At 39.2% G+C, this 14,049-nt stretch overlaps 1 protein-coding gene across 2 annotated transcripts; it reads left to right on the top strand.

The window, feature by feature from the left end:
• Window positions 1–158: 158 nt before the first annotated feature.
• On the top strand, window positions 159–13,154 carry LOC138019430 (transmembrane protein 199-like). Of its 2 annotated transcripts, XM_068866221.1 has the most exons (7): window positions 180–423; window positions 1,388–1,456; window positions 4,136–4,215; window positions 6,409–6,498; window positions 8,671–8,707; window positions 9,918–10,030; window positions 13,054–13,154. In XM_068866221.1, the coding sequence occupies exons 1-7, from the start codon at window positions 201–203 to the stop codon at window positions 13,129–13,131; spliced, it is 690 nt and encodes a 229-aa protein (XP_068722322.1). In that variant the 5' UTR covers window positions 180–200; the 3' UTR covers window positions 13,132–13,154. The 2 variants fall into 2 exon arrangements, with proteins under 2 accessions (XP_068722323.1, XP_068722322.1); XM_068866222.1 differs by lacking the exon at window positions 1,388–1,456 and having other exon boundaries at window positions 159–423.
• The last annotated feature ends 895 nt before the right edge of the window (window positions 13,155–14,049 follow it).

Here is a 14,049-nt window from a genome sequence, read left to right as displayed (position 1 = left end):
CGCGTTAAAATGCTTGGAATAGTCGCAAAGCGATTACAATGACGCGAAGTCACATTTAACGACGACTTTCTCGTTGCCTGTTAAAGCTCCCGAAAGCCCCCTTTGTTTGTTCTTCCGGGATTCAGATTTAAAGGACAGCGGTTGTCGACAAAAAAAGTACGTCGCTTGTGTAACAGTACTTTTGTATAGCAGCAGACAAAATGGCGGTGGATGTCACACTAACAGAAAACATTCGAAATGCCATAATAGAAGCCATAAGAAGAAACTACCTTCCCCGTGATCTCGAAAACCAATTATCAAAGTACAGTGAAGATCGTCTAAGTAGAAATGAATCAGATTCCAAGGAGACCAGAGTTCCAATCATTCCGTTCAAGTTGGTGAAGCAACTTTGGGAATATCAACAACTGGCAACGACAGGCCAAGGTACATGTACAATATGATTTTTTTTGTAAAAATAGCATTATAGTGGGAATTCTATGATAGCTAAAGATCAGTCAAAATACAAATAAGCCATTTTACATCAGTTGTTTGCTCAGTGACCTAGCCAATGAATGGAATATCAAAGTTTCTATTAGAGGCAACTTGCTATGTACTAGTGTGCACTACAAACCTACTGATTCACACAGTTATTTGTTGTATTCATCGTCACATCCATCACATGTCAAGAATTCCATTCCTTATTCTCAATTTCTTAGACTTCGACGTCTATGTATCGATGACTCCGATTTTTCCAGCAAATCAGAGGAGATGTGTCAGTTCTTCGAAAAACGTGGCTATCCTGTCTCTGTGGTCAAAGCGGGCCATCATCGCGCCCAACAGTTTGATCGTCAGTCATCACTACAAACGTCACAAAAAGATAAGAATGACAGAATTCCATTCACCCTCACTTTCCATCCTCATAATCACGCAGTCAAAAGCATCATTCTTAGTAATTTTAAATTACTCCAAAATGATCCCGAGACTGGTAGAATCTTTTCGCAACCTCCACTTATTTCATTCAAACGCGACAAAAACGTAGGCAACTTTTTAGTTAGAAGCGCGCTCAAAACTAACGAGCAACCCGGCACTTTCAAATGCGCCCGCTCACGATGCAAAACTTGTCCTTTCATTGTCAACACTAGCAAGATATCGGGACCTAAGCGATCTGTTAAGATCACCGATCGTTTCACATGTACCTCCGCAAATGTCATTTATTGCATAACCTGTACGTTATGCAATAAATTATACATCGGTGAGACAGGTAGACGACTAGGTGACCGATTCCGCGAACACCTTCGCGATGTTGAGAAGAATGACAGGGATGCATCTAAGCCAGTCGCTCGCCATTTTAATCTGCCTAACCACTCCAAAAACCACATGGCTATCTGCGGCCTTTCCCTACATCTAGGTACGACGGAAAGCCGCAAGAATCTGGAACAAAAATTCATCTTTCAAATCGGCACCCTTAATCCTCAAGGTATTAACGAACGCTTTTCATTTAACTAATATATTCCTATTTTTCACGTTGCCATGTTACCACCAATAGCGTAGCTCCTACTCTACTATAAAAACTACACGTAACCCATAATCCCTCGATTCGCTCTGACGAAGGGCTAACGCTCGAAACGTCAGCTTTTAGAATCTCTGTACGGTGGCCAATTTACATTATCAACTCCGTTGATAAAAGCAAATTTTTGTATAGCCAATGAATGACTGCGAGGCTGTCGGTGACCTTGTATTGATATAGACCTCACTGCCTTCATCGCGTAAATTTGTGTTGTTGTAATTCTAATTAGTCTACATTAGTATTACAAATAGCAGAAAGGTTTGTATCAAAACAGGATCACCGGCAACCTCACTTCCATTCTTAGGCTAGGTAACTGACAGCTACATCTGTAAAATTGTCTATTAGCTTATTGCAGCAAGAATTATCACTATAGCCAGACCGAAACTTTTTTCTTCAAATGTGGTTCGTTGAATTTACCCAATGGAAAATTTATTGTGTTGGCAGCAATCAGTGAATTCCCAACACACATTTGGCAGACAGTGCTTTTACACTGCTGTCAATCACATTAAATGTGATTGACAGCAGTGTAATGTGATTGACAGCAGTGTAAAAGCACTGTGACAGTTAGTGGACCATTAAAAACAGAATGCAACATAAGTTTTGGCGGCTGTCTTTCGTAAACACTGTAGTCTCCGATCTTGACATGTTTTTTTTTTTGCCTCCCTTCTATCATATTATTTGTGAGGACAGTTGATGGAACATTGAAACAAAAACTAACGAATTGAACTTAAGGACGTTCGCGCCAATTGTTTCTGCGCATCCTTACTGCGCACGCAAATGCACACGCCTCGTCATACACGAGCGCGCGCGCCTAAGTGATAAAATGAGAAATGATAGGGCGAAAGGCCATTGCTATAGCTTTGCCTGGATTTAACAGTCTTGGACGTTCGGTGACCCCTATTTTTCTTTCCAGAAATGGATTTTATTTACAATTATCTCCACGTTGTCCAAAAATGAACAAAAAATCAATGTGGGAAGTTAAAAAAAATTCAAGATTTCTGCTCACGGGACATCAAATCCTGCCATCTTGCGGCTGCAAGGCGCGTGAAACTATGGTCGCTAAATGCGAACTTGATCTTTGAGGAACCTCACCAGTTGACTAAATTCACTTTATAAGTCCACTTAAACAATATTTGGCAGAGAAAATTTCACTTCAAAGATTTAATTGCAATATATTTGGGTTTACAGACACTGGCCTTATTCGCTAACGAAGCCCGATTTTGTCACATTTTGGGTGTTTTTCTGGGCATGTTCTCTCCAAAACGAAGTCGGTGACCCCCCCATTTTTTTTACATTTCTGACATAACTAACTCATCATCTTACAGTGGTGAAAGTTTCAGAAAAAAATCAATGTTGAAAAATTTTCGCGCGAACGTCCTTAAGAGCCTTTTGACAATGAGTTCAACACACAATACGCCTTTTGCAGCTAGAGGTCAGTGACATGCCTGGAGAGCAAGAGAGCAGAGAGCAAGGTCTCCAGCAATCAAAAGTGATCAAAAGGTCTTACATGTACTTGTGATACTGTGTTTCGACAAAAAATACAAAGTATTAAGGGCCCACTGACATATTTTTGGGGGTGCGTTGCTAAGGATGTAATGGTTAAGTAATTGGAGAGAATTTGGCATTATTTTGGTCAGTTTCCAACTTTTGTAAGCCAATGACCCTAAATATGACGTCATCATACCACGCCCATGGTCACGTGACCGATAAAAGAAAACTCTAAATTTGTCCCTGTGCTACGCAATTTGGGTATTTAATCGATGGTTTGATAATTTGTATTCATTTTTGCATCCAGCCAAGCATGGTTTTCTTTTTATATTGAAAAATGTTCTTTTTAAAGACATAAACGATACTGAAATACCCATAACTTTTTCAAAAAAGATGATTTTAAAAAATCAATGCTTAGCTATATTCTGTTTTTGGGGGTGAAACGTGCCATGTAAAAAATAATTAATTCAATTTAAAACCGCTGGAAATTTAGCTTTTTTCCCAAACCGGAAGTCGGTTCGTTTACGCATGCGCATTTGATCTGAAAATGAGCACGAGGAAGGGCGAGGAAAAACCTTCGATGGAAACAACAGTTTGTGCGGTGACTTTTGCTTGTGAGTGGGTTTTCTTGTCAGCTCATGATATGATGACGTCAGTTACTGGAAGTAACATTTCACTTCCTTCGCAACATGTGAAAAATCAGTCGGTGGGCCCTTAAGGGAATTCACGTTTTACATTCTAGTCTGCGGTAAATTAGCCGGAAATCTGCTCCAATCAAGGATTAAAAACGTAAGTCTGAATACTTTGGACAAGCCTTTTAAAAGCTTCATACAGTATTCTTTTAATTAGTATTCTTTGTTGAAAGGCAGACAACCTTTTGAACTTTTAATCACTTTTGTTTGCTGGAGAGCTTGCTCACCTGTATGGTGCTGCCATGTGGTATCCAGGCACATGACCTCTAGCTGCAAAAAGCCTATAGATAATGCAAAAATATATATATAATTATAAGCAGGGAATTGTTCTAGAAATCCTGTGGTTGACTTAAGATCAAGGTGGAAAAAATGAAAATTAATTTGATTCCTTTTGAATCAATGTTTTCAGATTTTAGTTCCAAGCAGTATTTACATGAACTCCTAGCAGGAAGTGAAATCTATGTGGAGCCTTTGAGATTGCCAGAAAAGGTATAAGTACTGTTAGTCTGAAACTTCAGCCATCTCCTCCCTAACCCTAGGGGGCATTTGGTTAGGGAGGAGACGGCTGAAATTTCAGACTGAAGTACTTTCATCTAGATAGTATACACATTTCTACCCTCTGGCTTTATTTGTAACTAGCAACCACAGGTACACATTTTCATTAGAAGCCGGCAACCGGCGAATTCCGCCAGCTTCTCCATAAGTTATTACCACCTACTTTTTTGAGAAGCTTGAATTACACGATTCCCACTCGGTCGCTTTGATCCATTTTAATTTATTTTAATTCGATACAACAACTAGAAATTATATCAAGAAACCTTTTGCTGTACGATGTATGTTCTGCTCTTGTTTGGACGTTGGATATTTTTATGAATTCCTAGTTATTTGCCCTCAACTTTGCCACTAGCCAACGTGATCTTTGTAGTCTGCCATGTTGGATGAATAGAAGAGATACACTGGTGCCAAATGTTGCCTCAATCAAATTTAATTTGCAATGTTCGTATTACAAAACTGGAAGTTTTAATTAGTAACCAGATATTGTGAATTCATGTTAATTATCCTGTGAGGGATGTTGGGATTAGACTTTCTTCACCTTATGTCAATCTGCCCGATGTTTTGAAAGGGCATTAAAATTTGTTTGTTATTGTTACAGGCATCCAGAGTCTTTGTCTAAATGACACATTCACTGCAAGACAACTGAAAAAGTCACAGAAAAAAAATCGCAAGAAATTGAATGAATTGAATTTCTTGTGATTTTTTTTCTGCGATTTTTTCACCTGTCGCGTTTCCAGTTCGAGGGTGGCTGCACTTGCGATTTTCATTGCGCGCTGGCGATGCGAGAAATTTTGAAAAAATTGCATTACCGGAGCGAGCAAAAAATCGTTAGTGTAGCCGTGGCTTAAGCAAATTGTATGTTATAGGTAAGTGAAAGATTCAGGGTGCATAGCTTCAATTGGATTCGAACACAATGACCTCTGTGATACTGGTGCAATTCTTAGTTTGAATCTTGTTGAAGCCACCCGGGTCTTTCAGGTTGCTATACGTCTTTTAAGAGGCTTGCAATAGAGGTTTTGCACGGCAGCCATATTACATGGCAGGAACAATGAAAATGTTTGAATTGGAAAGAACATTTGTTCCCATCGGAAAAAGATCCTAACAGTTCCTGCCATGCAACATGGCTGCCATGCAAAACCTCTATTGCTTAAATTGACCTAATATGTGTGAGGGTCTCTTCTTCCTTTTATCTATAACCAGCAGTGCAAATAATATTTTATACCTTTAATTCATTCACCCATTCCTTTCACGGGAACACATGAGCCCAACAAATTGACCTGCTCCCAACTTTAATACTGTAGTTTTTAGATTATAAGGCGTATTATTTTTGCTCAAAGAAATTACAGTGTATTTGTTGGCCCCAAATGTGACCTCAACTCCAGGTGCATTTGTATCTTCTTGCAACAAACCTCATGCAGGGATGGCTCTTCGATCCATCTTGTATGTCAAACTCATCCCAGCCTTCCCCTTACTGCGATTCCAAAATGGTGGCCTCACACCAATTATGTATGAACAGAAACAGGAATGGCTCTGACCAGCAGTCTCGGTGAAAACATTGGTTTGGTTAGGAAATATCTACCAGATGGTGATGATTACTACAAATTATACCAGAAACCCATAAGGGTTGAAACGTGTAGCGGCCCCTTGTGTGCTGGGAAACAAGCTTCTGAATATTCAATTTGCTATTGTAAAGTACCATATTTGGAACAACAAGTCAGCGAGGGGTTTCTAAATATGGTACTTAGCACTGAAACATTCAACCAATCAGTTTCGTGCTGAATATTCGGAAGCTGTGAACGCGTGACTTACACGTTTCAACCCATATGGGTTTCTGATTATACATAATGGAACTTATACTGCGTAACAGTCATGTATGCAGTACGTAAACATGCGACAAAATTAATTCTGTATAAACCATGCCATCACCTGCAAAGACAGACTGAGTGCAGCTGTATATGTGATGTTAAAATCTGTAAGAAACCTATGTAGTATTATGAAGTTCCTTGTCCCCTGAGATTATTAGCATTAATTTTAACGTGACAACATGATGGCTTAATACTGTTGTTACAGTATAATGAAGAAAGTCTTTTCACGATGATTTTAAGGCAATTGATGGTTTTTTTACAGAGTGCTGAACTAATAGCTCGTCTGAATAAGCTAAAGGCAGAACAAGAGAAGGCTGAGTACAACAGAATGGTAACAAATGTAGACAGAAAGGTAAAAGTAATGTATTTAGATTGTTAATGTTGTATTGACGCTTCACATGCCGAGGGTCACATTGTTCGAAAAAGTACAGGGAGTTTTATTATTTTAGGCCACATAGAAGGTTGAACTACCTTTTAATAGTGGACAGCTTAAATTGTGACTCACTTGGAAATTACATGTAGATGTACACCCAATCACGGGTTAGACTTTGTAGCAACGATTTAGTTCATACCATCATGATTACATCAAACTGTTAGATTTGCCTTGAAATTGATTTTATCTAAACTACATGTAGCTTTAACTTCAAAATTGTTTGGAGCAGCAGAGCCGTAATATTTGACCTAAAAATGTCAGCAATTAAACTGCACCACGAAAAAACAATGGACCAATTTTCCACCCCTTTAGGGAAAGTCCCTACATGGTTTCATTATTTTAATTCTACATACAATACATGTCTGTTTTGCTATTGAACTTGGTAAAAATATTATGAAAACTGGTGTTTTTGCTGTTGAGGTACTCCTTTGCTTCTTTGTTTATGACCCTGCAGGTTAATCCAATAAGAGCCAGCCCCTGGGGGAGGGTGGGTACTTTCTTATAAGGGCTTAATGGGGACGTGCGGCCAGCCAGGGTATGTTTTTCGGGATTTTTGTCTTGAACAGGGTATCGAATTTATCAATTTTTGTCTTTAACTGGGTTAAATGTCTTAAACAGGGTATCAAAAATCGGAATTCTGTCTTAAAATGGGTAGGAAAATCAGCGATATTTGTCTTAAACAGGGTCAGGGTATGAGGGGCCGCGCAGTACCCCCCCCCCCCCCCTGAGCTATATTTCGCTTCTCTTATGACTTGGAGTTGAGAGGACACTAACCCTTTGTGATATTAATTAACAATTATTCACCGAAGGCGAAGTGATTATCGGTGAATATTCACCGAGACGAAGTCGAGGTGAATATTCACCTATAATCACTGAGTCTGAGGCGAATAATTGTTTTAATATAAATACACAGGTGATTATTTCAAAAAAGAGAAAAAAAAAACATTTCAACACGAAATCATCTTCAATTACAGTGGCAAAATGACTACTGGCAGCCATTTTGTCCGTCGAGGTGATTATCGGCTGATAATCCGAGATAGCGAGCCAATGAGAGCGCGCGATTTTGTATAATCACCGGTGTATTTATACTAATTTTCAATATTGTTTACTGGAGGAGACCCTAGGACAACCTCAGTTGACGATTATTAAAAATCGGCTGGCGTCTAGACAGTGTAAAATCTATTAAGTCTCTTTCCCAGGAGTCAATGGGTTAATAGACACAAGTAATGTCGAAGCTTGGAGGTGGATGAGCAAGGAGACACTTACGATGTTTCGAGCGACTTTCATATGACCTTGAAAAATAAACGTAGAAACGAAACTTAAACAAAAATGCAAAACGTTCAATTGGCTTATACAACAAAAACAAACGAGTGCCAATTTTCATTGGCTTAGCGAACGCGGATGGAAACAACGTCATCTCTCCATGGAGCTTTCTGGAAAGCGATCGGCATTTCGCTTTGAAGTCATTTAAAATGCAGTTATGTGATTGAGCAATCGAACTGTTTACTGCCCATATTATTTAGGAATTTCCTTTGCTGGAATAAAGAGAAGCTTTGTTTCAATCTTGCCAAACATTGTTCCGTGAAAACAAATTGCGAGCACGTTTTCAAGGTCATATGAAAGTCGCGCTATCAAAATCGTTGTGCATCTGATCTATTGCATGCATTTCTGACATATCTAGAGCCTGAAGCCAGTGGAACTCGTTGGCTGTTTTACTTGAAATTTCTCTTTATGCCAAATTTTACAAATAGCATGGAAAACATCACTGTAACACTTGAATCCACAAATGACCATCTCTCAACGTCAGTGGTTTCATAGTTCAGTTGGTTAGAGCGTCGCACCGGTATCGCGGGGTCACAGGTTCAAACCCGTTGAACTCCTAAAGTTTTTCAGGCTTCTCTACGCAGTTGCTAAAATTGTCGTCATAACTGCGAGGATCATAGCTTTACTTGATCACTTAACTATCTTCCAGTGCGCTGAAGAAAAATCCTTGAAGTTACAGTTTTTCTCTCCAACTCCTGGTGACCCCCATCCTGTCAAATGATCCCAGAAATGAGAAACTTTTGCAATTTTTTTTATTTTTTGTTCTAGAGGAATCAAAGAGATGAATTGCAACTAGGACAAGAAAGTAAGGGTTCGCGGGGAGCCTGTTCATTGTTTAAGCTGAAACAAAGCCTGGTAAAGGCTTGGTTGGGATTTGAACCCATGCTATATCCGTGCAATGCTTATTGACAAACACAGTTGAACACAAGGAAGGATTACGTTTTTGCAAACGTTGGCCGTGTAGCACTTATATTTGAACATACATAACTGATTAGAGTGTAATATGAAGTGCTAAGTTTCTACTCCATATGAACCATGTGAGCGTTAGCCCTACTGATGGAAATGGGCCCACACAAGGACAGAGAAAAACTCTGACCAGGGTGGGAATTGAACCCACGACCTTCGGGTTAGATCACCGCTGCTCTACCGACTGAGCTACAAGGTCAGACGGAAGCAGGCCGTGGGAACTTAATAAAGTCACGGCAATGAAAATGTACAAGTACAAGGAAGGATTACGTTTTTGCAAACGTTGGCCGTGTAGCACTTATATTTGAACAGACTTAACTGATTCCATCAGTAGGGCACTTATATTTGAACAAACTTAACTCCGGCTTAAAATGAATAGAACTGAAAAAGTTACGATTTCGGGTCTTCAATCAAGTTTGTCTCTTTTACCATAAAATTAGAATTCGGACAATTAATGGAGGGTTTATTCGCACAGCAACATTGACTTAGAGCTAGCAAGTTAAATTGTAGAGTTTTAGAGAGAAAATTCTCATCTTTTTTTGGGAAAAAAAATATTGCATATAGTATTCTCTCAGATAATAAACCTGTTGTGATTTGCTAAAAATTACAGGAAATAACCTTTACAGTCAAGTCTGTCTAAAGTATTTTCAAAGAAAGTGTTTGTATCCGAAATAAATCAGTTTTAGAATCGCCTATTTTTGTTTTCAAATTTCGCGGGTGCCGCCATCTTGAATAATTGTGACTTGTTATGGTTGCCCTATTGTTATTAGACAAAAGCTCTTTGTGTCAGAACAATAGGGCAACCGTAACACGTCACAATTATTCAAAATGGCTGGGCCCGGGAAATTTGAAAGTAGAAATAAGCGATTTTAAAATTCACTCTTCTTGTTGTAAACACTGTTTTAAAAACAAATTTCGAACAAATTTGTTTGTAAACGTAATTTCCTTCGGTTTAAATTTATTCTGTAATAAGATTGGAGGTTCCCTTTAAGGTCGCATTTTTCAGGGCAGTGATCACTCTGACAATCTTGAAAACACTTCTTTTTCAGTTCGCTCCGGCTCCAAGCAGTTGGCGTCCATAACTAACTTCCTCTTGTCAATAGTGGCAACATTTGCTTTTGGTTACGTTGCCTCTCAGTTTGCTTTTCCTTCTGAAGCTATGGTAGGCATTATCCATATTCTTGGTTTGCACCCACGTGACACGGCGGCCATGTTGGATGGCAAGACAATTAACAATTATTGGACGAGGTTGAGCATGTTAGCGATAATTATCAAAGGCCAAATTATCGCTAACATGCGAAAACCGAATTCAATAATTGTTTTATTATGCATATTCCTGAGCTGAGCTCTGCCATGACAAACCTGATCAAACTGCTGGTTAGTGTGTTAGGTGACGTCACTTCTGCATGCATAAAACTATTGTCTGTAGGTATGACGTCAATTCTACATATATAAAATCTATTGTTTGTAGGTATGACGTAAGAGAAACAGAGCAAGCAAGAATTAGCTGCGTGCTTATAGCCAATCAAAATCGAGCTGGTGACACCAATGTATAATAATACAATTTCTTTTTGAAGAATTTGCATAATAATAAAGTTTAGTTTCCTGAAGGTTATTGTTATTGCCATCCAACATGGCCGCCGTGACGTCAGATACAAACCATCAATATATGGTTATTCTATTTATGTATTTATTTGGTATCGGTTATTTCCCGGGCGCCGCCATCTTGAATAGCTGCCGTATTGTTCTGATACAAAGAGTTTTTGTATAGAGCAGTTTTCAAATGACTATCGAGAGTTATTACTTGATTGCAATAGACCGTACCCTTCATGACGTAACGCCTCACAATTCTTTTGTTGAGTGACTACTGAAACGTTGCACTCTGGTATTTATAGTAGTCACTCAACAAAAGAATTTAGGTGCTGTACGTCATAAGGGGGTAAGGCCTATAGCTACGCGTAGTGGTTGGTTTAAAATACTCGCGCCAGTTTATCAACCAAGGAAAACCAAAACCAATCGCGACTTGCACGTGCGATTTTTCCCGCGCTTTGGGCAAGTTTCTCGGAATTGCTACAAATTTGGATTGGATCATTCAGCTGTTTGCACCTGCTTTGGTTGGTCGAAGCAATTACTTTGGCATTTATTTTACGACACTTCATTGAAAACCGCTCTAATAGCAATAGGGCTAACGCTCGCAAATCTTTCTTTCAGTGATTAATTTATCTTTATCAGCTCTTTAATAGCATGCGTAGCAGGCTGTTTGGTGAATTTTAGAATCTTCTTTCCTCCGGGGTTGACTTTCGAGTGATCGTTTGAATGTAAATGGCCACGCGAAAAGCAAGCAAAGGGAGATCGCGAGGGCGCGAGGAGAACGAGCAAGGAACCGCCTGCAATCAACCCCACAACATTTTCGAAACCTCCCATTTCCAACCATGTGTGACGAGCACGGGCTGGATGTCAACTCCCAACCAATCATAGCGCGCCTTGTGTAGACATTGGCGGTAATATATTTAATTCGCTTGGCAAAAAATTTACAAGATAGAACTGAGATTTCAACTTACCTTTAACGTTTCCCTGTCCATGTTTCTACTGTGTGCCATTCGTCGACAAAGACATATACAGCCGACAACATTTGTGGAAGTTATTAGAATGTCATTTCAGCACGATGAGAAACGCCTTGTCCATACAGTGCATCTTCTGCCGATGCGAAAACTAGCTGGCAGTCGCCAACGAGAGGTCGGCGTGAGCCTTCATCCTCTCAGCTTCTTTAATTTAATCTGGTCACCGATGATACTTCTCAAATTAAGGTGTGATTACTAATGCAGAACACATTGCGCTGGCGAGAAAAAACTGAAATACGAAGCTTTTGCCAAATCCCTTGGGAAGGACCGCCAAAATATCACCTCCATTCAGTAGTGGTTTTACGTCTGTCTGCTCTTATTTAAGAGCATCAGAAAATCCAAGCTACCGCATTGATCTTTCCGAATTTTTTGAAACCAGATTGTCGGCTCTTTGCGCTATGTTTTGTCTTTACACTTTTATGAAAGGGAGCAATAAATTTCGACTGACAGGCGGATTTTTCTGACCCTGAATCAGCCAATCAGGAACGATATTTTCTTTGTCCGTGGGCGAACAGAGGTTTCGAAAATGTTGAGGGGTTGATTGCAGACAGTTTCTGACTTCTTCTCCTCGGCCCCTTCCCCCTCATGTTCTTTCTTGACTTCGGTCCAGATTTTTCCGTGTTCAAAACGATCGCTCGAAGGTCAACCCCGGTGGAAAGAAGCGTCTAAAATTCGCCAAACCGCCTTCTACGCAGGCTAGCTCTTTAATAAAATCAGATCATGGTTTCCCATAAAAGAAATAGGAAATCGTACTCCCCGTCCCATCAATTTGGCTGCGCCCAGGAAATGTGAAAATAGAACTATGTGAGTCTGAAATAGCCCACTTTCGATGTATTAAAATTCAGTCCAAAACAAAAGGTATCACCTCGAGGCTCTGGGGAATAAACTCATACAAATTCTTATATTTATTCCTCAGAGCCTCGAGATGATGTCTTTTGTTTAGGCCTGGATTTTAATATATCGAAATTGGTCTATTAATTTATTAAACTTAGCGCAAATGTCGTCTTTGTCAGACATCACAATATCATGGTTTTAGAACAAATTACTTAGGTTCACTTCTCCCTTGTGACCCTTTGGCAAAAGAAAATTATCATGTAACAACGAAAGCTGCCGATTATCTTATTGCGGACGGCATGCAAGTCGCACTAAACAAAATTCATCACATTTCCAAGGGTTACCCGTCTTGTTATAACTACACAATAAGGAGTTATGCTAATTTCCTTGCCTTATCCTGGCTCAAGAGCCAGACGAGAATATGAGCGAAAGCATCCTCAGAGACCCAGGGGCAGTTAGTCGGGACGGGAGGGGACAAGAAAATCACGGGCAAAATCGGCACTAACTAACCTTAAGTCAGTCCCGATTTTTCCCGTGGTTTCTCGTCTCGTTTCGAGTGACCTGGTACTTTTTTGTATGGCCAATGTGATAAATCAAACCATGAAATTAATTAGTAATTAAAGGAACTCAGATTAGTTAATCCTACGTCACTTAACCCAGAGACTGAACAAAATCATCTTTGACTCGTTTTGACCATTGATAAATTGTCTTTCCTTTGTTTATATTTCAGAGAGTTGTTATTGGTATCTTAATGGCTTTTATTGTGGCAATTGCAGAATTGTATTTCATGGCCAGAGTTGAGATTTAATTATAAGGGTATTTTGTACTTTTTTTGCAATGATTACTGATGTAAATTAAATCATACAAACAAAGGTCGATCGGGGACCTTTGGGGGGAACTTTGTTAAATAATTTTATGGGATATTTAGGCATTTGATGTCGCAATTCACTGAAACCAAATCCCTTTCAATGAACGAGTTGCTTCATGAATACTTCCTTAATTTCCCATTTTGCTATTCATCACTAACCACGCCTATCAGCTTGTGTTATTAATTGATAGTTGTAAACACTTCGCATTTTTTGGTTACCATTCCAATGAGGTCTTAAAGGAGATCTTAACATAATGTTTACAATCAAAATTGTTCAAACGTTTCCCAATGGAATCGTTTGTATCCGAAATAAATGGATTTCAATAACGCTTGTTTTGGTTTTCAAATTTCCTGGGCGCCGCCATCTTGAATAATTGTGACGTGTTATGGTTGCTCTTTTGTATTTGCACAAAGAGCTTTTGTTTTAAAACAATAGGGCAACCATGACACGTCACAATTATTCAAGATGGCGGCGCGCGGGAAATTTGAAAACCAAAACAATCGTTTTTAAAATTTATTATTTCGGATACAAACGCCCTTTTTAGAAAACGTTCGAACAATTTTGATTGTGAGCATTATGTTAACTATTTTAAAGATATGTTCCTGTTTTAGTGGAGGTTCCCTTTAAGAATAGTTTGGATTTGTCGCATCTTGAGATACAGTACGAATCAGACTCTTTTGTTCTCAGTTTTAGCGTGAGAAATTTTAGGACGCTCAGGATGAGATTCAGTAAAGAACGGCTTTACTTTGATAGAATGAAGTGATTTTCCCTACTAATTGGAAGAATGCTGAATACAAAAGGGGCTAAGAAATTACCATCTCATGATAATGAAGATGACCTGAGAAGGTAGTGGTAGT

Source organism: Montipora capricornis, chromosome 10 (genome assembly GCF_036669925.1).
Source record: "Montipora capricornis isolate CH-2021 chromosome 10, ASM3666992v2, whole genome shotgun sequence".
Classification (NCBI taxonomy): domain Eukaryota; kingdom Metazoa; phylum Cnidaria; class Anthozoa; order Scleractinia; family Acroporidae; genus Montipora; species Montipora capricornis.
This window is presented reverse-complemented; position numbering and strand designations above follow the sequence as displayed.